Source organism: Gorilla gorilla, chromosome 22 (genome assembly GCF_029281585.2).
Source record: "Gorilla gorilla gorilla isolate KB3781 chromosome 22, NHGRI_mGorGor1-v2.1_pri, whole genome shotgun sequence".
Taxonomy (NCBI): Eukaryota; Metazoa; Chordata; class Mammalia; order Primates; family Hominidae; genus Gorilla; species Gorilla gorilla.
Window position 1 is genome coordinate 23,484,677 of NC_073246.2, and position 27,106 is coordinate 23,511,782.

Consider the following 27,106-nt stretch of genomic DNA (forward strand, 5'->3'; position numbering starts at 1 on the left):
CCAAAATGTATATTTTAATATATACATTATTATACACCTTTTGAAACACGCTTGTGTATATTTCAAAATGAAAATTTTAATACATTTATAAGTCTTATATATTGTAATACTTATACTTCTTTTAAATGATACAATAGTTATAGTAGTTTGAAACATACGCCGGAACAGTTATTTCTTTTTATTATTTTCGTTTTTATTTTTCCTGAATCCCCTTGACAATAGGATGATAGCAAATGGAGGGTATCTGGGAATTCTTAGGAATTTGTATGATTACTGTTGTAGTAAATATATATTACTTTATTAATTTTTTACTGTTCTACTATTCTGGGCCATTGTGAAGAAATTAAAGAGATTTGAGAAAATCTGAAGCTATTATAACCAAACTCTATTATTTTATTATATCAACAAACTGAGGATCAGAAAAACCAAATAGTCATTCATGTAGTCAAGCAACTTTGATTCTCAGTTTTCCTCCTATCTTTGTTGTATTACACTAAATCAAAGTTGGTACAAGTAAATTTCTGGCCTATAAGTTATATGGTCATATGTCTTAGATCTAGTTCCTTTGCTATTTTCTTGATTGGCCTGTGGAGAACAACAACAACAAAAAATCCCTGTGTGTCAGAGGAAAGGCTATGTGTACAACAACCACGGTTTCATCCATTAATCACAGTATTTCTATTAGTCAGCTTTTATCTTTCTCACTCAAACTTTTACATATAGCTGCTTCCCTATGACCAAGGTAAATAAGCACACATTAAGTTTATGGTTTTAAATGAATATCAAATTAAATTTTCATCACTTTCTTGTTTTTTACACATATTTTGATAACACCTTACTAAATTACTTATTTGCATTGTTGGTAGAGATAGGTAATTTTTAATTAATATATTTTTATTTACTGTCCACTAAAAGTAAGATATTTTCATCTCAATATGCATCCTTTTTATTTTAAGGATTCAAAGTAAATAGTTTCAACACTTACAATTTGCATAGCAGCTATGTGTTTGCTTCTCTACTGATTTCTTATTTAATATTACAAAGAGAAACAAAATGTTAAAAACAAGTATTCAAGATAGAGGACTTTATTTTTTCTGTTTAAATGTGGCTAAATGAAAAATAAATTATCTTCAAATTGGCATTTCTGTTTTAAAGAATCCATGAATAACACACCTAAATTTTGCTATTGTTTCTAGAATATAATTTCACAATAGCTGAATGGGATATACTTGTTACGTGTAATGTGAAGTGCAAACTACCCGTGGCTCTTGAAAAACATCCTATTTCTTGGTGCATGTTGGCAGAAAACATTAAAATTTGTATGGAATTTTTATATAATAGCCTGTGACTCACGGTCCTGTCAAATGGCTCGGTCGTGAAAGAAAGTTTAAGTGAACAGGGAAAAGTATTTATCTAAAAAAGGATGTGGTATGGTTCACTGCTGAATTCTATTACATAAAAACAGGAAGCTAAAACCTTTTAAAGCATCTATATGTGTTACTCCTCACTTAATATGTGGAGTTTTTTTAGTTGTTAAAGGACATAAAAGTAAAAGTTGTTTTTATAGGAGATAATCAATGTAGGCATAGTAGCCCTTTCCATGCAGGTAATAGAGATATCACCGTTGCATGTTTTCCCTTTTAAATAGACTTTAGTTTTTCAAATACTTTTAGATTTACACCAAGATTGAATGGAAACTAAAGAGGGCTCCCATATACCATCTACCCCAGTCAGGCACAACCTTCCTGATTATGAATATCTAACATCCAAGTGGAACCTTTGTTACACTTGATGAACCCACAGTGGCACATCGTAATCACCCAAAGTTTACAGTTTACATTAGGGTGCATACTTGGTGTTGTACATTTTATGGATTTGGATAAATTAATAATGACCTGTATCCACCATTTTGGTACCATACATAATAAATTCACTGTCCTAAAAATCCTCTGTGTCCTAAAAATCCTCTATTCCTCCCTCCTTTCTCCACTAGTTCCTGGCAATCACTGACCTTTTTACTATTTCCTAGGTTTGCCGTTTCCAAAATGTCACTTGGTCGCAATTTTTCATTATGTAGCCTTTGCAAATTGATTTCTTTCAATTAGCAATATGCATTCAAGGTTTCTACGTTCTTTTTATAATCTGATAGCTGGTAGCATAAAATGTCTTAAGTCAGATGCATTATATAATAATAGACGTTTATAAGCCCTACATGCTTAAAATATGTAGTTTTAATAATGTAGAATTGATGTTTTTGTATAACTCTAAGCAGAAATTGAAATATCTAAGATAGAATGCAGTGAGTATCTAAAACTGAAAACTTTAAACATCCTAATAAATTAGCATAGATTCAAAGAAAAATAATAATACGTATCTTCTATGTATTTGCTCACATTTTTCATCTATTCTGTTACATGTTTAGAAAATGTAGAAGTTTTATATAAATAGTTAGGAATTTGATATTGGAGAAAATTAAACAGTTTGGACTTTCAAAAACAAATTATAAAATATGAACTGAAGTATAATCATATAGAGATATGTTTCAATTTTGTAATATAGTCTAGGAAAATAATTTTGTTTGTACAATGAAAATATATTTTTCATTTTCTATATATGGAGCAGCCTTTCAAAGTTGACAGAAAAATAAAATTGGTCAGGTGGGGGATTAAACAAAGAACTAAAAATAAAATTATTCAGTTCTTTTACACTGGCTAATACATGTTTGGGTCATATTCATGCAAATCTTTGAAGCTGCCTTTTCTACTAATCAATACAAACACTAGTTGTTTTATAGCAAACAAACTGCATCCATCAAAGTCAACCAGAAATATAACCAAATGTAAACAGTATTTGGAAAAGTTTAGAGTTAGTAAGATAATAGCAAACATCAAAAGAAGAGGTTCAACTGGATAGTTAAAGAACACAAAAGATATTTTATATGTGCCAAAATGATCTCAGTTCCAACATACATAATAATTTGAAATGTCAGTGTAGATTAGATAATAGATATTTTGTTGTGCAAAGACTTTAGATATTTTATGATTTGTCATGGTTTACAGTTGTACCACATTTATTAAAATGATATTTTAAAATATTTATTTCTAAAATTTTTAGTACTTTGTGATATTTATCACAAAAGAGCTATTATGTATGAATTTTTTAGCCAATTTTTTTTCAAAATCACAGCTCAGTTTCTTTCTTTTTCTTATGTAAAAATCAGTTACTTTAAAGGATAACAAGAATTTGACAAGTTCTCATCAACATTTCTATACAAGCATAATAAACTTCTATTTTAGTGGTTCACTTTTTACACAAGATTGTTCTAAAAGGATAGCTAAAACTATAGGAGGGATTGTGTAGATATTTTAAAAAGCAGGGTGGCCATGGGGGGGCTACTTAAAATCCATTCCAAATAAATATATATAGAATAGTTATACATAAATATAAATGTATATAATTTCATAGTATTTTTATCTTATTTAGTTTCTATTTTTAAAATATACCAATAGACCTTAATTATGTAATGTTAATTCAACAACTAATCATATATAAGGGGCTGAGTCTATTTAATTCCTCACCTCTTCAATCCAAACATTATCCAAGGAGTTCTCATTCTTATATGGTGTGTGGAAATGGGCATGGAATAGGAGAGAAGGAGAGAGGGAAGACTGGACGGACATTTAATAGCCATACCATAGCCCAGGCCTCCTCTAGCTCTTTCCAAACCATTGTGACGATTCTGCTTCCCTCCAATGACTCCCTACCATCTTTTGGAAAATGATCACAATTTCTAGTTTGTTTTTGGTGCTGTTTGTCCATTTTGATTTGGTTGATCTATTTATTTGTCACTGAATTCACTTGCAAGCTCCATCCTCTTTAACAGCATCCTTCACCACTAAAATCCCAACGCCCACCAATCACCTCTAATATCCATGTATGTTTTCTAATGTCAGAATCACTCACAGTTTCATACATCTGTTTTTATTCAAGTCATGTTCAGATTAAAATGGACTCCTTACATCAAATGGGAAGCTGATTCTTATTCTCGGAAACCATCTCAAACATTATTTTCTTTATTATGTTTCCTTGACCGTTGGCTACTAATTTATATGCTTCTCCCTCCTATTTGCTAACCTCACATTATTTTTTTTGCCAAGAGGTAAACAATAAATTACACTGCATATTAATTTCTAAATGATGTATCTTACTCTTCCCGATACATTACCCAATGTATGTGTGTGTGTGTATATATATGAAATATATATATATAAAATATATAAAATATATATGTGAAAACATGCCCTATAACAAAGTACAGCACAATGATGAACATATGAGTGCACGTGTCTTTTTGGTGGAAGGATTTATATCTTTCAGGTAGATACCTGGTAATTGGATTACTGGGTCAAATGGTAGTTCTGTTTTAAGTTATTTGGGAAATCTCCAGACTGCTTTCCTCAGTGGCTGGACTAAGTTGCATTCCCACCGACAATGTATAAGCATTTTCTTTACTCTATGGCCTTACCAGCATCTGTTGTCTTTTTACCTTTTAAAATGATTATTCTCATTGGTGCGAGATACTATCTCATTGCGGTTTTGATTTACATTTTTGATGATTCATGATGCTGAGCATTTTTTCATATGTTTAATAGCCACTTGTATATCTTCTTTTTGAGAAGCGTCTGTCCATGTCCTTTGCGTATTCTTTAATGAGATTGTTCGTTTATTGCTGGTTGATTTAAGTTCCCCATAGATTCTGGATAATAGACCTTTGTAGGATGCATTGTTCGTGAATATCTTCCCCCGTTCTGTAGATTTTCTCTTTGCCCTGTTGATCATTTATTTTGCTATACAGAAGCTCTTTAGTTGAATTATGTCCCACTTGTCTATTTTTTGTTTTGTTGCTATTTCATTTGGAGATTTAGCCAAAAATCCGTTGCCAAGGCCAATGTCAAGAAGAATATTTCTTAGGTTGTCATCCAGGATTTTTATAGTCTGAGGCCTTATATTTAAGTTTTTAATCCATCCCGTGTTAAGTTTTGTATATGGTGAAAGGTAGGGATCCAGATAAGATCTTCTGCATTGGGCTAGCCAGTTATCCCAGCATCATATACTGAATAGAGAGTTATTTCCCCCTCACCTTGTTGTAAGTGAGGTGGTTGTAGGTGTGTGACATTACTTTGGGTTTTCTGTTCTGTCTAAGAGCATTCAAGCCAGGTACCTATCAGTGGTAGATTGTATAAAGAAAATGTGGCACATCTGCACCATCTAATTCTACACAGCCATAAAAATAATGAAATCATGTCCTTTGCAGCAACATAGATAGAGCGGGAGGCCATAGTCCTAAGCAAATTAACTCAGCAACAGAAAACAAAATATCACATGTTCTCACTTATAACTGGGAGCTAAGTATTGAGCACACATGGACATAAATATGGGGACAACAGACACTGTGGACTACTAGAGGATGGGGTATGGGTTAAAAAACTACCAATCAATCAAGCTGTGTGCTCGCTATCAGGGTGATATGACTTCCAAACCTCAGCATCATGCATTTTCGCATGTAAGAAATCTGCACCTATACCCCCTACATCAAAAATAAAAGTTGAAATTCTAAAAGGTATACAGTTTTACAATTATAAATGCCATTCCTATAATCTACTTGTTTATACTTCCCCCATTTTTAACCAAATATTCTCAGTTAGCTACTTTTTCTTGCCCTGAATCAGATATTAAGAAAAAGCAAATAAAAGGATATGGTTATCGGTGTTACCTTTTTACTGTTCCGAATCCCTGATCAACTTCCTAGGATTCTGAAGTGATTTGAAAGAAAATTTTGGATTGCCACTGAGTTTATTTACAAAACAATTATTTATACGTGTAACAGAACATTTTGACAAAACATTTAAAATCCTTAGAGAATGGAGACTCAGTACTGAAGAATAAGTGTTGGAAAATACATACATCTACCCCCTAAAGAATACGCATTCTGTGAAAAGAAATGTTGGTAGTAAGTAATAAAATGTCTACATCAAGACTGTTCAGCAAAGTACACATAAAATGGTACATTAAAACGACCTTATTGAAAGTTATCAAAAATAGCCTGAGGATGTAAAACATATATAAATAAACATTAGCCTTTTTTTATTTATTTAAGTAATGTTGAAAATTGTTGATGAATTTTACTCAGAATTTTTAAAACCTAAAGTTTTCAAATTCCCCAAATAATATGTGGATGCTGTAAATAGTATTGTAAGGGACCAAAAAAGCTGGAAATTATGTAAAATGATTTTGCACAATCTACATCAGTGTATTAATGTCCAACATAAACTTTTATAATTTATTTATAGATCTAAAAAGAGTTCCACTGAACTCATTATATACCTATGTGAAAATAGAGCAAATAACTTGTGTGTGATTCTAAAAATGAAAAATCCCGCCAACTGGCCACACAAAATCCATAAGCTGGTGTAATTTCATAAAATTAAGTGCTGTATTCCTGATTATAATTCAATTTTGATTTTTAATGTTTTTAAGCATTATTATTTTTAATATTCCAAAACTCATTTCATAGAATTTGTCTCTTAAAAAGACACTCTTTGCAGTTTTCTCTTCATGGATAACAATGCTCTTTTCACAGCCATCACAGACATTACTAGCATTACATACTTTTTCTTTTCCAATTATTCATTGAAAATTACGGGAGATTACATGTTGTACCCATACAGCTCTCATTCAATTATTTCTGTAACACATGTTATACCCATATAGCTCTCATTCAATTATTTCTGTAAGCAGTTTTATATATGATGACTGCGAACTTGAGTGAACTTAAAAAAGTTGCTAATAAGTGCATTTTGTCAGGGAGCTGAAAGATGTAATGCCTTTTTATAATCTCATAAATACTCTGAGCTGTCCAGAGGGGGCCAAGACAGACCAGAGTAAAAGATTAGAACACAAAAGAAGTACAGTCTTTATTTTGGGGAGGTGATTTTGATTCACTTTGTAACAATCTTTTAAAAGTTATCATTTTATGTTTTATTACAATGAAGATGAATTGATCTAAAATATTGGACAAAATAATAATACAATAAATATGTTAATGATCACAAAAACGTAATAATGTACTAGGGGGCAAAATGAATTATAGAAGAAGAGAATGCCTCCCAAAACCCAGTATCTCCTTATCTCAAAACTGAGCAAAAGCCAAAGTCATATATGAGTGACAGTAAGAGCATTAGTAAATTATATGGACTTCCTCCATCTTCACATGAGTTTTAAAAAGATGAAGAAAAATTTTAAAGTGTCGGTTAGGAATATAGCAATGACCAAAACCAAAATTTACTAGATAAGAAGTGAAGAAATAAAAAAGGAATAATATTAAAATTTTTAAAAACTTGTTGATTCTGGCCACAGTAAAATGCATAGCTAAAAGTAGAAGAATGGAAATGATCTGAAGCCTTAAGCCTTAATGAAGATAACATATTAAACAAATAACAATAATGTTTTGTTTATTTGTTTGTTTGTTTGTTTGAGACAGAGTCTCGCTCCAGGCTGGAGTGCAGTGGCGTGATCTCGGCTCACTGCAACCTCCAGCTCCCAGGTTCAAGCGATTCTCCTGCCTCAGCCTCCCAAGTAGCTGGGACTACAGGCACGTGCCACCACACCCATTTAATTTTTTGTACTTATAGTAGAGACAGGGTTTCACCGTGTTAGCCAGGATGGTCTCGACCTCCTGACCTCATGATCTGCCCTCCTCAGCCTCCCAGAGTGCTGGGATTACAGATGTGAGCTACTGTGCCTGGCCAATAACAATAAATTTTAAAACAAAATGTTTGTACTAGCTAAAATCTAGGAAGGTTTTGTATAAAAGTGGAGAAGTTCTAGTTTTAAAAAAAATACTACTATAAGCAAATAACAAGTAACAAGAAGCTACTCTAAACTGAATGTTTTTCAAATAATAGGTTGAACAAATGGAATAATAACATATGTATATAATGACTTGGAATTCCCAAAGTACTTTCTTGCTTGAGCCTAAAAGAGCATTTTCATTAAGATAACTAGATATGTATATCACCATTTTACCAACAATGAAACTGAGAATGAAACAACAATATTATTTAGATATTTCCAATTGTATTATATGGGCCACAAAATGGGTGGATATATCTGAAGATATAAAATGTTAGAATTTCCAAGTGCATTTATATTAACTCATCTTTTTTTCTGTTTTATAATGTGCATTACATATTTTGATATATATTATAAAATACTACCTGTTTATAATTTAAAATAAAAACACCCATCTTGGAAGTGGATACTCAACTCTTCTCTAGATATATACAGGAAACAATTTTAAAAGTTTTCTAGAAGGAAGGAAGAATATAAAATTCAATCATGGTTGCTGTTGAGTGTGCTGCTTATTTTTTTTAATTTTGAATGAATGTCAAATGATATTTTTAATCATCCTTGCTAATGAAATTTGCCATGATTTTTCTCTTTTTTCTCTAATTGATACAATTAAAGGAGTATTGACTAAACATTGGAAACCTCAAAAGTTCAAACACTTCTTTCAAATAAGGAGTTTTAACGTGAATTAAAATTGAATAAATCTATCCATTTAGGGATGCACTACAGGTAGCAAAAATGCAAGAGGCCCCGCCTGGCATGATGCAGAAGAGAAACCTGTTCAGAGAAATGGAAATAGTGTTACATTGTGCTCGGATTGCTAGTATCAGTGGTTCCATATAAAATTCAGTGAATTTTATAACTTGCGTAACTCAAAATTTTCATTTTCCTTTTTTTCTACCTGTAATTACAACACATGCAAATGTGATCTGAAAGTCATGTTCTTTCAAATATATAAAGATAAATATTTTGGAATAATTTTTTTTCTTAACACCCACAAATATATAAAGAAAACATTTATACATATATTTCTAATTATCTATGTAGTTTAACTGAGAGAAGTCTATCAAAGTCCAAACATGAATCTTAACTCATTTAAACTATTCGGTAAGTAAGTTTGTGATTAACATGTATGGTCTTCCCTGTAGAAGACAGGAAGTTTTGTTAATATAAGACATCTCTCTTCACAACTCCATAATGTTGAAGAGTACTATTTTATTTCTTGACAAGTGGCTTCTGTTAAGAAATGTAAAGGATGCTGTTTGGTTTTGTACCGGAAGAACATTATGAATACAGTTTATTCTCAATATCCCCACCATTTTTAAAGCCGAGCATTTAATTTTAAAAAAATTATTTTTGAACACTATTTTGCTCACCTAGTCTAGTATCTGCTTTGATTGATTCTTTCTACATTCTGCTACACATTGACTCTTTGAACTACGTTTTACTCTTTGTATATTCAAGGGAATTCTATAGAAAATGCCACAAAACAAACATTTAATTCATCAATTTAATATAATATCCAGGTCTATAAGGAATAGGTAATCTTGGTAGACTGCTTGCCTAACATAACACAACAAGAAGCGTTGTATAAATCTCAGAAATGTTCATTGGTTTTTAAATTAGTGCAATGCATTTTTCTTTAAAACTATGTATTATCTCAGAATGTGTCTTCCATAACGCAAAATTTTGCCGTAATGTTAACTATTACCAGTATGCCCTTGTTAATATAAATATCATATCCATTAGCTCCTTTGTCGTGTCTTTTGTAATCCAATGGATGAAATTATATAAGGGAATTTATAATGCTTCCTAAGTAAACATGGACTTGAAGTATAATATTTCTAAAGAGTTATGTTAATTTTATTAATTCTATTTTAATACATTTTAGGCAACCCTTCTGGTTCTGCACTATTTTATTAGACAGTCAGTCAATGTTTGTGAAGCATACATGGATTAATGTTCCTTCTTCTTTTTTTTTTTTTTTTGCTATGTAGCTGCAGAAGTCTTTAGATTATCCAGATGTTTGACTTCTTAAGTAGCTGTCAATTCTGACCTAGATGGAGCCCTGCTGCAGAAAGATGCCTGCTCCACCTTTCTCCACACCAGAAATGCAATCAAAACAAGACTAATTGACTGTGTTCTTGTAATTTTTGAGAAATTGCCCTTTAAGTTTCAGTATACCAAATTCAAATATTAAAAATTACAATCGTAGTTTTACTTCAGTAATTTACAAAGCCATTCAAATCCAAATCAGCAATATTTTAAGAAGTATCCCTGTGAAGTCCAACACTGATAATACATTTCCTAGAAATTGGTAAATGAGAGTAATTAGATACCTTCCAAATTTTTAAAAAGTCTCTATCCCCTGGAGGAAACATTTCTACTGACTAAAGTATTTTGCAAGAAAAATTTTGCCTAGTTGTTTTGCTTGACTATATTAAGTAAATTTAATGTTTTCAACATTTTGACACTTTATATTAAGTATTTCTCAAACCATTTTGAATAGAAGTTAGTGAAACTTTAGACTATGCTCATGCCTCTCAAAGAAGATACTTTTTGGGGTATGTTTTACAATGGATAATTTCTAAAAATATTTTTTGAAACTCTAAAGAACAGTTATTAATTCTCTCAATTTTCTATCCATGTATCAAATTTATTTAATTGTAGGATTAACTCTGCACTATTTAAATGATTCAAATTTGAGGTAATTGTGAAGAGTATGTTTTAAAATATTCTTAACTTAATTTCACTTCATAAGATTCCACAAAAGTATTGTTGAGTTCATGTCTATTGACCTCAATCTACAAAGCAAACTAAAACATCCCCCATGATTAGATATCACCAGGTAGAATTTCAAGTTGCAGGGGATTTTTTAATCTTCTTTAGTTTTTCCTCATATACATGTATGTATTTGCTATAGACTTAGGCCAAAATTTTCCATGTATCATTTGATGTTAGGGAGTATACTGTACTATGAAGGACGAAGTAAGAACACATAATTAAGAGTCATGTAGACTTATCACCAATGTGGAAAGATATCGTACGTAGTAATATCATCAACACCAATCAGAGTTATTTAATGTCTTCTCTTTTCATATGCTTAACCTACTTGCCTGCTGCATCCAACAATATCTCTTATGAAAATAGCTACCAGTATTCTGGAAACAGCAACCAATCACCATCTTAGGACTCTGACTTTTTTCTCCATGTCTTTATTGCAGCTTTCCACGTCCTGAAATTAATTTTCAATCTACCTGGAGAAGATGATACATGCACATAGAAAAAAGTTAAATAAAACATTGGACTATATAAGGAGTCAAAAAGCATGGCTAGTTTTATGAATCTAACAGTGCAGGGGTTTTTGAAAAGCTAGTATTATCAAATATAATACATTTCTTGGACATATATTTTAATATTTCAGTTGGGATTTAATTTATACAACAGAAACATGAAAAGACACATACAATAGTCCCTGCTTTAGCCAGAGATACATTCCAAAACTCTCAGTGGATGCCTGAAACCTTTGATCGTACTTAACCCTACATATACAGATTTTCTTCTACGTACATACCTATGATAAACTTTAATTTACAAGTTAGGCGCAGTAAGTTAACAATAATATCTGTTATTAAAATAGAACAATTACAACAACAATTTGCCAGCATCGCTAATCTTGTTTATAAGGGCCATTATTAAGTAAAATAAGGGTTATTGAACATGAACGCTTTGAGACTGTGACAATAGAGGGCTGAAACAGCTCCTAAGTAACTAAGAGGTGGGTAGTGTAGATAACATAGACATGCTGGATAAAGGGATGATTTGTGTCCCTGTCACGACAGAGAGGAATAGCAAGATATTTCATTGCACTACTCAGAATGGCCTCAAATTCAAAATTTATGAATTGTATACTTAAATTTTCCATTTGATATTTTTGGACCACAGTTGACTATAGATAACCGAAACTGCAGAATGCAAAACTGGATGAGGAGGGACTACTGTATATAAGACATTTGAATGAAGCTTGGATTCTCATATTTTAATACTTTGATTTTATGTTTGGCTGAAAATTTGAATGCAATTACAAGAAGATATGGGGAAACAGATTTAGAAAGTCAATTTCCAAATTTCATGGGGTTAGAGAAAATGCAGCTCAGAGGGAAACTGATTCTCACAGTTACTTTTAATAGTAAAATATAAACCAAATATATTTTTAACTTTTTGTATTCTAAATTATTTATTCTTATTCAATTATGAAGCCCATTTTTCATAACAGCAATACAAAATGATCATTAAAGAGGAAGCTTAAAGCAGAAATATAAGTTAGATAAATAATTTACATTGATGTTTTTCATTTAAATAGTTGTTAAATAGTTGTACCTCCAAATAATATTAAAGGTATATGGATATTGACATTTTTCTATAAGAATAATACATATTTTAATGTATTTGCTGTATTGCTGTACTATATTTTATCCATATCTTTTCATTACTCGTTGGTGAATATCCAAGATAAAATGTTGACTATAACACAAGTATAAAAAGTATACAACCTGGAGTTAATTAATGATTCACGTATACAGTTCTCATTTTAGGGGTTAGTATGTGACTTAGGCCAATGACCTCTCTGGATCTCAGTTTTCTTTTATGTAAATTAGAACTGATAATATTGTTTTCCTACCTTATAAAGTTACCATAAAATTTACACCATAAGTCGTAAGTGTAAGTATTCTGATGATCTTAAAAAATAAAAATTGGATTTACAATTATTTAAATTATTACTTATGCTCGGGTTTGATTTCCTAAGTAATAAAACCATGATTAACTAATAAAAATGAATGTTCTGGATGTTACTGTGAAAATACATCATTAGTAGTGCCCGAATCTTAATGATGCCATTTCATATGTGCTTATGGTTTTATTTGTGAAACATCCAGAGTACAAATAGTGGACTTTTTATGCCAGAGTAAATTGGTGAGAGAAAATAATTAAAATACTTAACTTTTATAGTTGTAACAGCCTAACTTCATGAGATATGAGAAAGTATAAGCATTTAAATACATCCTCAAGGTGACATTTAATATATATATAATATGTATGTACATATATATAACATAACTTTCAAAAGACAAAACTTATAAACCTATTTTTTAATTTTAATTTTTTTTCAGAGAATAGTACATTTGTGTATTTGTGGGGTACATGACAACTTTTGATACAGGCATACAATGTGTAATAATCACATCAGGGAAAATGGTGTATCCATCACCTCAAGCATTTATCTTTTGTGTTACAAATAATCCAATTATACTTTTATTTATTTTTAAATGTATAATTATTATTGACTATAGTCACCCTGTTGTGCTATTAAATACTTGATCTTATTCTATTTTTAACATAAACCTATTTGAAGTTCACTTCTATCCTCTGCAATGACAAAAAGATACTTATTTTTTCATAAAAATAACTTCAAGGAACCTACAATTGTAATAAGTTTATAAAGTTAATTTTCTATATATAGAAAAAAGTACTAGCTATTAATATTTTATCAATTCTTCACCATAATAAAATAGGGCTCCTATATGGTTAAAAAAGAGTAGGATCTTAATCTGATGGGATCAATGGCCTTATAAGAAAAGGAAAAGAGAGTTCTCTCTGAGTCTCTATCCCACAGGTGATCACACAGTGAGAAGGGAGCTGTCTACAAAGCCAGGAAAAGAGCCCTTACCAGAATCCAATCATGCTGCTACCTTGACCTCAAACTCTAAACCACCATAACTGTTAGGAAATAAATTTCTTTTGTTTAAGCCAAAAAATGAAGATGTTTTACATACATAATTTTTCTGAAAACTTTTCTAAAGATAAAAATGAAGCACATAATTATACTAGTTTAATGCTAAAAGGGTCACAGAATGAAATACTTGTCATTTAAAAGCTAACTAGCCAAACCTGAATTATTAAAAAAAAAACTTACTTTAGCCTCAAGAGAATAATCATTACTTAATAAGAGATAGTCTTCCACTTTAGATTACTGCTGAAAAGATGTGCTTACAGAATAGTTTAATGTTTAACATTAGATAATTTGTAATTGAAATATCATTTTTATAATATTAAATATCAATTTTATAATATTAAAATAATTATAAGCAGTACTTGCTAAATTTTTACTTTGTACTGGGCAATAAGTGCTGGAGGTTAAGTACATTACCACATTCACACAATCTTCTCAACAAACTTGTGACCTATTTTTGGTTGTTATTTTTATTATAACTGTCTCCATTTTAATAAAGAAGCACTTCAGTCTGAGACATACTAGATGGCTTACCCCAAAAGCTAATGATGGTAAGTGATGAAACCAGGCGTTTCTTACTCCTGATGCAGTGTTTTTAAGAACAAAGCAAGAATCTTCATACTTAGGAAAGGTAAATGGGAATGTGTATAATAAATCAGATATATTGTCATTGATCTATAGGATTTATTGCCTAGAACTATCTGCATGTGAGAAGAACCTAAACGAAGTAGCAGAAGAGTGATCCGTTCAAACCAATAGGATCATCATGTGAATGTATACACCAGGGCTAAACCAACATTGTGTATTTTTTTTCCAATTTTTTTCCTGAGCTTTAGTTGTTGAGTAATGTGCAACATATCTAAAATGAATACATTTGAAATTGAAGAAAATATTGTATTTTCATATAATCAAATATGTTTCATAGGTAAGTTGATTTCACTGTATTGTAATGATAGATTCAGAAGTGAGTCATTTATATTTGGAAATGGATAATGGAAGAAAATATATACCATGATTTTTTTAACTGCAAACAGAAATCCTAGCTTGCTTGATATATTATTTTTGTAGCATGAGGCAATAGTTCTTTTTTAAATCATGCATAGAGATATACCTTTGAACTAATCTTTGGAATCTCATTCTACACTTGTTTATTGAGATTTTGCAAACTAAAAATAGTATTAAATCCCCATGGCTGAGAAAATACTATTCTTTCTCTAGTTATTCCTCAAGTGGTTTCATGTGCAAAGATAATAGTTCTGTCGAAACCAGAAAATTTCCCGGATACTAGCTAAGCAATTTTACTAAACTATCACCATCTAAGTAGCATGTTAAAATTTGGTATAGGAAGGTATTGAAATTGACATGAATACATTTTTTTTCACTACCTTGTGTTTATCACTAGTTTTTCTTCATGAAAAACAAAATAATTTCAATAAAAATTATACTTGCTTGGACATGAGCATTCTAAACTTGTTAATTCAGTGACTAAGTAATTCTCATTTGCCGTATCATGATGACATTGTAGAAGTATATTTGCAAGTGTGAACCACAAAGTTGCTGGGATGAAGTGCCAGGCAAAATCACAAATTGAATGATTTTTTTTTCAAAACTGAGCTGTTTGCTTTTAGAATTATAAGAAATAAAAATAACTTAAACCTATTTTTTGAAAAAAAATAAAATAATGTAGACATGACACTCAGTCATCCTACAGAACTAGTATTCAGACAAGTCTGACATACTCAAAGTCGACCTGCTAGTGCTTGCTTTTGTATCTTAGCAGTTGTTCTGATTCCTTTGGATCACTATTTCTTCAAGTCATTATTAAAATATTAAACCTAAGTTTAAAAATATCACATAGGAAAACTTTTTATACATATATAAAACAAATACAGGCTTTATATACATATTTTTTCAGGAGTGGTTTTCTCACAATTCAAATTTACATCTATACCTGTGTCTGTCACTTGTGTTTCACATCAGTTACATATTTGAACATGCATTATTATGCTGAGTAATAAATGCATTTTGTCATTAAAAAGACTAAACTGGGCTAGGCACGGTGGCTCATGCCTGTAATCCCAGCACTTTGGGAGGCCAAGGCGGGCGGATCACGAGGTCAGGAGATCGAGACCATCCTGGCTAACACGGTGAAACCCCGTTTCTACTAAAAACAAAAAAAAATTACCCAGGTGCAGTGGCGCCTGTAGTCTCAGCTACTCGGCAGGCTGAGGCATGAGAATTGCTTGGACCCGGGAGGTGGAGGTTACAGTGAGCCGAGATCGCGCCACTGCACTCCAGCCTGGTGACAGAGCAAGACTCCATCTCAAAAAAAAAAAAAAAAAAAAAAAAGACTAAACTGTTATGCAAGCTAATTCTTAACATGTGTTAAGAATCATTTTGAATGCCTATCGAATTATATTTCTTCCTTATTCTTCTAGATAATACATTATCACCAGTTTATTTCTTTTCATTGTTATTATTTTCTAATCCATATTTTTATAGCTGTGGAATCTACCCTCAGATTCTACTACAAACACGTAACACGTGATTCATCTTCATTACTACTTGCTCCACTTGCCATTTCAATTTTATCAATCAGAATACTTCATCTTCTTCCTATTCACCTCTTTCATGGTTACTTTCTTTATGTCTTTTGGGATTTCCTGCAACCATATGCCAAAGAAAAGTGGTTTCCATCTTCTCCTACCTTCTCATGATAGAAACTAACAAAAGGTCATAAATACCATAGCTATAAAATGTTGCCTTTAATATATTTGTTAAAATATTAACTGGAGAAATACAGGTGATCCATTTCTTGCCAAATGATGATTCCTAAAATATTCATAAAAAGGTATATTTAAATACATTCTCTGTTAAAGCAAAGCGCTCAGAACCATCCATTTGCAAGTTTAAGTTTTAAAACTAACATAATCTCATATAGAAGATCTATTTAACACTTTTCACAGAAGTTTTGATTATAATTTTCTTTCAACATTGTGATGATCTATTAATGGGTGTCATTTTCTGATAAAGTACATTTAGGGATATGATAATATTCATTATCTTCCCCACAGGGATTCAAGAGGTATATTTAAAAGAAGAGGTACTTAGACACTTTTTCTTTGTTAATAAAAAAAAAAAGTTTGAAAAAGATAGTCACATAATTAACATATCAATTGCTTAAAATATTGTTTGAAACCAGGGAATAGGTGTCAACAATCACGAAATTGAATTCTGCCAGTTACTATGACTTTATTCTGTGTCTTAAATTGAATTATTGGAAAAGATTTATTTTTAAAATAATCATCTAATATTTTCTAATTTAGAGGTTTAATACTTTTTTTCCTTTTTTTTTTTTTTTTTTTTTTTACTTTTTTAAGACACGCTGTTTAATGGCCTTGGGCTTGGAGCAGTCATTGGCCTGGGAGTTGCTGCACTGCTGCTAATTCTTGTGGTAACAGACGTCAGCTGCTTCTTTATTCGGCAATGTGGGTTGCTGATGTGCATCACTAGGAGACTGTGTGGAAAGAAAAGTGGCTCCAGTGGCAAAAGTAAAGAACTCGAAGAAGGAAAAGCTGCATACCTGTGAGTATCAGGCATCTACATCATGTCATATTAAACAAGCTCCACAGTCAAGCTCAAGTGCTTTACCTGAGGGCGTTGTTTTTTCGAAGTAGGGTAAGGAGTTTGATTATGCAACATTGGACACTGCACTGCCTGCTCTCTGACCTTGAAACTATGTATCCTTAAATATAACCTAGAACAAAGTGACTTTGACAACAGTTTATTCAAAATTAAACCTCACAATGGGATCTTCACTGAAGAGAATCACTACCATGATTTATAGATGATAAACATATAGATGGATGGATAGTTGTGCAAATGTATTCCATTTTGATTTATTCCACCGGTTTTGTTTATATTAAATAAAAGAAAGGCTTCAACAATAATCTGAGCTAAAAACTCAGTTGAACTGATTTAAAAACAACAAAATTGTGGCAACTTCTACAAAGGTAAGGCATGACTACAACAGGCTTCACGATTTTTTGTATAGAAAATATGATATGTGCTATAAAATACAATGTTACAGATTCTGAATATACTATTCTAAAATGTGATCAAAAGTTGATTACTTGTTAGAATTTGGAGCTGTCTGTGTAGTTCTATTTAGTTAAGCAGATATAATTTTCAAGAAAGTATGTAGATCAATTTTTTAGAAAATTATTTTGTCCTGTAAAAGGGAAATTACGATGTTTTAATATTTCCATTTTGTTTTATTGCGTTTGTCTTTACATAGATATAGATCTAATTTCAAAAGTAGAATATGATCAATGCAAAAAATTCAGCAAGCACAGGAAATCATACGCAAACATGCACACACGTTTGTGTGTGTTTGTATACATATACATGTGTGCATTAAACACAGCAATCAAAAAATAAACAGTCTTAAGAGTTCAGGACATTCCCTTTATTATTATTTTTAACCTTAAGTCCTTTCTACTGCACACTTTTTCTGACACATACAAAAGTGTTGAAAGACTTTAAAGCAAACAACTAATTGGGTTCCACAATTAACATTTTGTGCTATTTTGTCATATGTTTATTCATACTTTAATCCCTAATATTTTCTTGAATTTCAAAAAATCATCACACAACCCCTACATAATTCAACTTGCACATCATTACATGCAGTCTAAATAAGGTGTTTACATTTATGTAAGTAAAGCCACAGAATAAAATGCACCAAACGTTTCAGTTGAAGAGTTTTGACAAATGTTTTTATATGTGTAACACAAAGCCATATCACAATTCAGAACCTTACCACCACATTCTGGAAGTTCTCTCATTTCCTTATCCAGTCCACCCGCATTAACCTCCCTCACCCAGTCCCTTGCTATTCCTGATTTTTCACCACAGATAGTTTTTGCTTATTTTGGAACTTCACATAAATGGATTCCTGCAGTGTCTACCCTTCTGCATCTGACATCTTCAAAAATGTTGTATTAGGACCATTCATGTTTTGTATTTCAAGGACTGATGCTTTTTTATTGTTGAATAATTTATATTCTTTTTCTATGCATCTGTTGAAGCATGGAACGTATCATACTGTTTTATAGACTCATTTCTCTTGGCTTTATCATATAATTCTGTTCCATTGTATCATTTACACCTTCAATTTTAAGGATAATTCTTTTATTTGAAAAGTTTTTACTTTAAAGTTTTTGCTTTTAAAATATATGCCAAAATATGTATCATTTTTTACATATTTCTGTATTTTTGCTAATTGTTTTAACATTTTTACTCTCATGGAAGTATAATATTCTAAAAGGCCTAGCTATTATCAGTGTACAGTTTAATAAATATTCACAAGCTGAGCATGCCCATTTTTAACGCTCAAATCAAGAAAAAGAACTTTATTATCTACGTCTCCTTTCCTGTCCCTATTCAATCTCGTGCTAAGCAATATCCTGACTTCATAGCACCATAGATTAGTTTTTCCTGTTTTGTACTTTACATAAATGAGTTTATACTTGTTGCATATGGGATATTTTGATACAGGCATACAATGTGTAATAATCAAATCATAATAATTGTGGTATCTATCACTTCAAACCTTTATCAATTCCTTGTGCTAGGAACACATTCCAATTCTACTCCTTTAGTTATTTGTAAATATCTGATACATTATTTTTGGCTGTTGTAAATCTATTGGACACCAAATACTGAATCCTATTCATTCTGTCTAACTGTATTTTCATACCCATTAACTGTTCCTGCTTAATCCCCCATTCCCCCTTCCTTGTTACCTTTGCTAGCCTCTGGTAACAATTATTCTTTTCTCTTTCTCCATGAGTTTAAGTTGTTGTTGTTGCAGCTCTCACATATGAATGAAAACACACAATATTTTTCTTTCTGCAACTGACTTATTTCACTTAACATAATTTTCTCCAGTTCCATCAATATTTCCACAAATGATTTTCCATTGTGTAGTTACCAAATTTTCATCCATTCATCCATGGATGGACACTTAGGTCAATTCCAGATCTTAGCTATTCTGAATATTGCTGCAATAAACATGGGAGTGCAAATATCTCTTGATTTTTTTTAAATTTTTGATATATACCAAGCAGAGGAATCACTGGATCATGTGGTAGTTTCTATTTTTAGTTTTCTGAGGAAGCTTCATGCTGTCCTCCATAGTGACAGTATTAAGTTACATTCCCACTAATCCACAAGTGTATAATGGTTTTCATTTCTTCACATCATCATCTGGATTCATCTTTGCCTGTCTTTTGGTTACAAGCCATTTTAACTGGGATGAGATGATATTATGGTTTTGATTTGCATTTCTCTGATGATGATGCTGAGCATTTTTTGTATACTTGCTGTCTACTTGTATGTTGTCTTTTGAGAGAAATGTCTATTCTGATCACTTGCTCATTTTTAATTGGATTATTTGTTTTGTTTTTTTCCTGTTTTGTTTGAGATGCTCGTATATACTGGTTATTAATTCCTTGTCAGATGGGTACTTTATAAACATGTCTTCCTATTCTGTGGGTTGTCACTTCACTTTGTTAATTGTTTCCTTTAGTGTTCAGAAGTTTTTCAGCTTGGTGTGATCCCATTTGTCCATGTTTGCTTTGTTTATGCTTGAGAGGTATTACTAAAGAAATTTATGCCCAGATCAATGATCTGAGGTGTTTCCCCCATGTTTACTCTAGTACTTTCATAGATTTGGTCTTCAATTTAAGTCATTTTTCTGTTTTGATTTGTTCTTTGTATATGGCAAGAGATAGGGGTCTACATTGGTCATCTACATATGGATGTCCAGATTTCCCAGTACCATTTATTGATGAGACTTCCCTATCTCCAATGTCTTGGCAGCTGTGTTAAAAATAACTCTCCTGTAAATGCATGGGTTTATGTCTGGGCTCTCTACTCCATTTCACTTGGTCTGTGTGTCTGTTTTTATGCCAGTAACATGCTTTTTTGTTTATTATACCTTTGTAGTATAATTTGAAGTTAGGTAATGTCATTCCTTCACTTTTGTTCTTTTGAGTCAGGATGGTTTTGGCTCTTGTGGGTCTTTTGTGTTTCCATATACATTTTACGATTTTTTTTTCTATTTCTGTGAAGAATGTCATTGGCATTTTGATAAGAATTGCATTGAATCTGTAGATTTCTTTGAGTAGTATGGACATTTTGACAACATTTATTCTTTTAATCCACCAACATAAAATGCCTTTTAATTTTTGTGTCATCTTCAAGTTTTCATCAATGTTTTATCATTTTCATTGTAGAGATGTTTTACTTATTCACTTAAGTTTGTTCCTAGGTATTTCCATTTATTTGAGCTTTTATAAATGGGATTACTTTATTGGTTTCTTTTTCAAATTGTTTCCTGTTGACATGTGGAAATGTTACTGATTATTTTATGTTGATTTTGTATCCTGAAACATTACTGAATGTATTTGTTAGTTCTAATAGTTTTTTTGGTGGAGTTTTTAGCATTTTCTAAATATAAGATCTATCATCATAAGAAGGATTATTTGACTCCTTCCTTTCCACTTTGGATGCATTTTATTTCTTTGTCTTTCTTAATTGCCCTGGCTAGGACATCCAGTACTATGTTAATACCAGTGGTGAAAGTAGACATCTTGTCTTGTTCCAGATCTTAGAGGAAAGGCTGTCCATTTTTCCTGGTTCAGTAGGATACTAGCTTTATTATTTATTTTCTTCTACTAATTTTGGGTTGGGTTAGCTTTGGTTCTTCCAGCTCTTTAAGATGCATTGTAAGGTTATTTAGTTAAATAACCTACTGCTATTTTGGTGTAGGTGTTTATTGCTGTAATGTGCCACTTAGTACTACTTTTGCAGTATCCCATAGGTTTTGGTATGTTGTGTTTCCATTATCATTTGTTTCAATACATTTTTAATTTTCCTTCTTAATTTCATTGACTTAATGGTCATTCAGGAGCATTTTTTTTTAATTTCCATGTGTTTCTATAGTTTCCGAAGTTCCTCTTTTTATTGCCTTTTAGTTTATTGTTTTCTGTTGTCAGAAAATATGCTTGATATGATTTCAATTTTTTGGAATTTTTCAAGAATTGTTTTGTGGCCTAACATACGATCTATTCTTGAGAATGTTTCATGTGCTGAGGAGAAGAAAGTGTATTCTTAAAAACGTGGATGAAATGTTCTTTAAATGTTTATTAGGTCCATTTGGTCTATAGCATATTTTAAGACTTATGTTTCTCTGTTGATTTTCTGCCTGGATGTCTTGTCCAATGCTGAAAGATGGGTTTTGAGGTTCACAGCTACGATTTTATTAGGATCTTTCTCTCTAGGTCAAATACTATTTGCATTATATATCAGGGTTTTCCAATGTTGGGTGCATACATATTTATAATTGCTATATTCCCTTGATTAATCAACCCCTTTATCATTTTATAATGACCTTATTCATCTATTTTTACAGTCCTTATTCAAGCATTTTAGTCATTTTCTATTAGGTTGCCTTTCTTTTCCTTACTGTTATGCAGGTGTGTTCTTTTATACAACATGCTCTACATATATAACCTGGGCTATACATATAAATTATGTATATACAATTTATTATAAGTATACATAAATCTATATATGGTATAATTAAATTTATATATAATAAAATATTTACATATGAAATATAATTTTACATATAACTTCTTTTCTTATTTTTTTAACTGGCAAAATGTTGTCTCTGGGGAGGCTGAGGCAGGTGGATCACCTGAGGTCAGGAGTTCGAGACCAGCCTGGACAACATGGCAAAACCCCGTCTCTACTAAAAATGCAAACATTAGCTAGGCATGGTGGTGGGTGCCTGTAATCCCAGCTACTCGGGAGGCTGAGGCAGGAGAATCACTTGAACCTCGGAAGTGGAGGTTGCAGTGAGACATTGCACTCCTGGCTGGGCAACAAGAGCAAAACTTTGTCTCAAAAAACAAAAAACAACAAAAAAAATTGTTTTCTCTGGTGGACAGAAGTGCCTGATCTTCATGCAGTTTAATATTTTAATTTGTCTCTTTTTTGTCTTATTTTTAAAAATTTTGCCTATCCTGAGGTCACTAAGGCCCTCTATATTTTCCACTAAATCTTTATCATGTCACATTTTACCTTTAGACATACAATATACCTGAGTTAGGACTCCACACACTTTTCAGTTAGTATTTTTTAAATTATGTTTAGAAAATAGCACTAGTAATTGTAGTAATTGAAAATGTCATTCTTTTCTCACAAATAGCAGTGCCATGGTTGTGACATCTCAGATGACAGAATTCAAATAGGCCTGTTTCTGTTCTTATTCTATTCCACTTTTAACTTTCTCTATCCTTTCACCAATGCCAGACTTTATTAACCACTAAATCTTTGCCATGGTTGTTTTCTAACTGATAGAATAAGTTCTCCAAGTTTGTTGTTCTTCAAGATCGTTTTGCTAGTCTTGACTCACATATCCATTTAAAAAATTTAAATTTTTTATCCATAAAAAAATTTGTAATTCCAAATTTTAAAAATGTTACAATTTGTATTGGGAGTGCATTAATTTTGCAGATTCATTGAAAGAGAATCAATATCTTTGCAAGATAAACTATTTTAAGCAACAAGCCAATAATAACTTGTGTGAGCTTTGTAAATAATCTAGATTTACTTATGAAGTGAAATTTTTAAAGTATCTTATTCTTTCACATGCAGTCCTTTTGGGTTGCTGCATATGTTTAAGCAGATGGTGTTCTGCACGAATCCAAAGAGGGCCATTCATGAGGGTCATGACACCACTTGACTTACGAGAAAATGAGTGCAGTAACCTTAGGACCAATTCCCTTACTTCAGTAAAGAGTTATTCATTAGAATGCATTATAACTAAACAATAAATTTTAAAAAAAATATTTCTACCTATAACCACTTGTCTTAAAATGCGTGTATTCATGAAACATAGTGAAATCATCAAGATAGGCTCTAAATTTTAAACGGAATTATTTTTATTTTTTGCTAGAACCAAAACAAATTGCTTTCCTAACAAGATATTATCTCTAATGTAGTTTTTAAGTTTGAGAAAACGCTGACTTTTCCCAATTCTCATTTCATTGAATAAAGTAATTTCGATAGAATTAATTCAGTGGAAAATTTAATTTACTACCTGTAATACCATAATTCAAATCCAATATATTATGGACATTCACCCTGGGTATGACCATGAACTAATACTGATAAGACACTATAAACAATGACAGCTTAAACCCGTGTAAAGTACTGCATAATGACCACACTTAGCTAGAATTAACTGTTGGGTTTAGGTGTTTGAAATCGTCTTATTAAGTTTTATCATTTATAACTGAAGAAGACGTCAATTTTAGAGTTTTTGTATTCCTTGCCTATAAAAATAGACCATGGGCCATGTAATTTTAAACTTTCTTTACAAATCTAAAATTATTTCACTCCGATTATGAATTGTTCAGTAAATAACTCTACAGTTAATAAGATCTCAGGATTTTGAGGGAGCCAGAAGCATACTGTATGTCCATGTATCGAATGGAAGTAGAAATGACAAAAACACAAGTTTTAGAAAACAAAAGGAACAAAAGGCATCTTACCCTTGCAATTACTCCCCAAAGAACCACATCTACAGTTTGTACTCTTTCGTGTCTGGCTTCTTACAGAAAAGCTTGTATTACTCAGAAAAGGAGAGTAAGGTCTACAGTCTCTGAGAAATAAGAATAAAAATCCTTGCACAGGCATTTCATAACATCAGTGCTAACAAATGGAGAGACCATTGAGATAAAAATTAGTTTGGCAAATAATTATTAGTTTGGGAAATAATATATTTTAATAATCTAATTATAAAAGTTTTTTTTCAATTCTAAGGCGGAAGTAATCATTACTTTTCTTAAAATGAAACCCCATATGCCAACTGAGATTTATTTTTCAAAATTGAAAAACAAAGGCTTTTAATCCACTTTTTAAATATTGAAATTCTTCTGAATTTCTATGTGCCTAAAATTCAAGGAACTTAACTGTTAAATGTTTCTGTAATATCACATTTTATTTTGTATACCAGTGTTTTTTTCTCTTCTCTTTTTTCGAATCTGGCTCTTTCTACTGAGAAAATCTAGAAGTCAACCATCTGTATTTTTTTTCCACTTTCAACTTCCTCCCTCACTGCTTAATCTCTTCTATTTTTGGCTTATGCTTCACTAAAGCTGCTCTTTTCAGTCGAGAGATTTTATGTTGATCAAATCTCATGTCTTACTTTAGTTTTCAAATTCTCAAACCATCTTGGAGAATGTGATATTGTTTACATGTTCCCTTACCGACATTCTACCATCCCCTTCCAAGACTCTGTATCATCTTTTTTCTCTGTGTTTCCTCCTCAGTTCTCTTTCTTTATGTATAATTTATCCCATAACTCCAAATATCACCTCTACATGTGTGAATACCAAATAAATGTCTGCGTCTGGTCCTTATCATTCTCTTGGGCATCAGGATGCCTGTGTGTGTCTATTTCTAAACAAAATGGCAGTAATTGAGAATGTCTGAAATCTAACTTAGAATGATTACTCCCAAATTATTTTCTGTTTCTGTGGTCCTCATCTCTGTCAATGGAATAGGTATATTTCCAGTTCCACTTCAATTCCACTTCAAATGCTTCTAGCTCAAAGATTTTCTATTTCATCAACTTGGCTAAAATCCTGTTTTATCTGTGTACTCCTGTTCCATTCCATTTGTCATATTCTTATATCCTTTATTACATATTTTTATATTCATTTCTTAGCATTGTTTTAAATAAGCCCTTCTGAATAAATTACAAGCTCATTGATTATGGCATTGGCTCATATTAACATTAACATTGTACCAAATGGTCTTTTTCTGTCACATATAAGAAGACACTAGTTTCTTCCTTCTATTCTGTAGATAGTATGCAAGGAACTAGAGGGATAGAAAGCTATGTGTTCTTCTTGTGATATATTGTTTTCAAAACCTAACTCAAAAGTCTCATCAGTTTTCCCTCAGTAAGTACTGACTTAAAACTTTAACACGGCCAGGGGCGGTGGCTCACCCCTGTAATCCCAGCACTTTGGGAGGCCGAGGTGAGTGGATCACCTGAGGTCAAGAGTTCAAGACCAGCCTGGCCAACATAGCTAAACCCTGTCTTTACTAAAAATACAAAAATTACCTTGGCGTGTTGGTGCGTGCCTGTAATCCCAGCTACTCAAGAGGCTGAGACAGGAGAATCGCTTGAACCAAGATGGCACCAATAGACTCCAGCCTGGGCTACAGAGCAAGACTCCATCTCAAGAAAAATAAAAATAAAGTAAAATAAAACTTTATCACCTTGTAAGAGAGTACCATTTTCAGCCTATTTTTAAGTAGCTGTGAAAAGACTCCAAGAACCGGTGGAAAAATAAATGAGCTTGAATCCCAGTACACTTGGAGAAGTCATTCTGACTTCTGTGAACATTAGTTTCTTTATTCATAAAATGAGAATTTACAGTTCTGCTCCACATGTTGTGTGACATAAGTAAAGAAATGCATGCAGTATATGTAAAATTACCCTTATAATGCCTGGCATTTAATAATAATTTATGCATCAGGGTTAGAAATACAGGAGAATCAATTCTTCCTAGCTACATTTTTTTTACATCACCAAGCCTATTTCAACTTTACTAGAATGTTTGTCTATGACCATTTGTTATGTATGTTCTGTAAGGGATATTTTTACTTCATGAGATGGTAATTAGATAACATATTTCAGTTCAAAAATTAGATTCAACTGTTCTCAAACAAAATGCAAACTGCATATTTATTGGACATGGAATAAACTAAAGAACTAACATAAATTAGCCTCTACTGCACACTAAATGAGATACAAATAAGAGACATGGTAAATACAGTGGAATCAATTCATTTCCAATATTTTTTGCTTTCTTCATCATTGCCTTTTATGCCTCCTAATAATTTTCTGTACTTTTACATTGTCTTCCTAACTAAACAAACAGATCACAAAGCTTAGTTTTAGTTGTTTTATTTAAATAGAGGCACAAGATAAAAACACATAGAATAAATATTATATATAATAACATCATTACATATACTATATATTATGCTATTATATATAAAGTTATAGATAGAGATATATATTAAATTTTATAAGTCTTCTCTTTTGCCCATCCACTGAGCAAATATTTATGGAATAAATGCCAGGTTATAAGCACTTTTATAGAACTTAGGAACAAATTAGTAAGCAAAGCAAACAATAATTTTGTTCACATGGAGTTCAAGTTATTGTGGAAGATGGCAGTTAATAAACGTTAACTAAAAATGAAATGTCCAGTAGTGATAAGCACTAAATGAATGAAAGGCAGGATGTTAAGT

At 31.6% G+C, this 27,106-nt stretch overlaps 1 protein-coding gene across 3 annotated transcripts in view; it reads left to right on the forward strand.

Annotated features, from left to right (window-relative positions):
- NCAM2 (neural cell adhesion molecule 2) overlaps positions 1-27,106 on the forward strand; it is a 551,993-nt gene that overhangs the window by 500,499 nt on the left and 24,388 nt on the right. For all 3 annotated transcript variants that reach the window (XM_019017902.4, XM_055374042.2, XM_055374044.2), the window contains exon 16: positions 17,080-17,284. In XM_019017902.4, the coding sequence (XP_018873447.1) occupies positions 17,080-17,284 (205 nt within the window). The remainder of the gene's footprint in view (positions 1-17,079; positions 17,285-27,106) is intronic.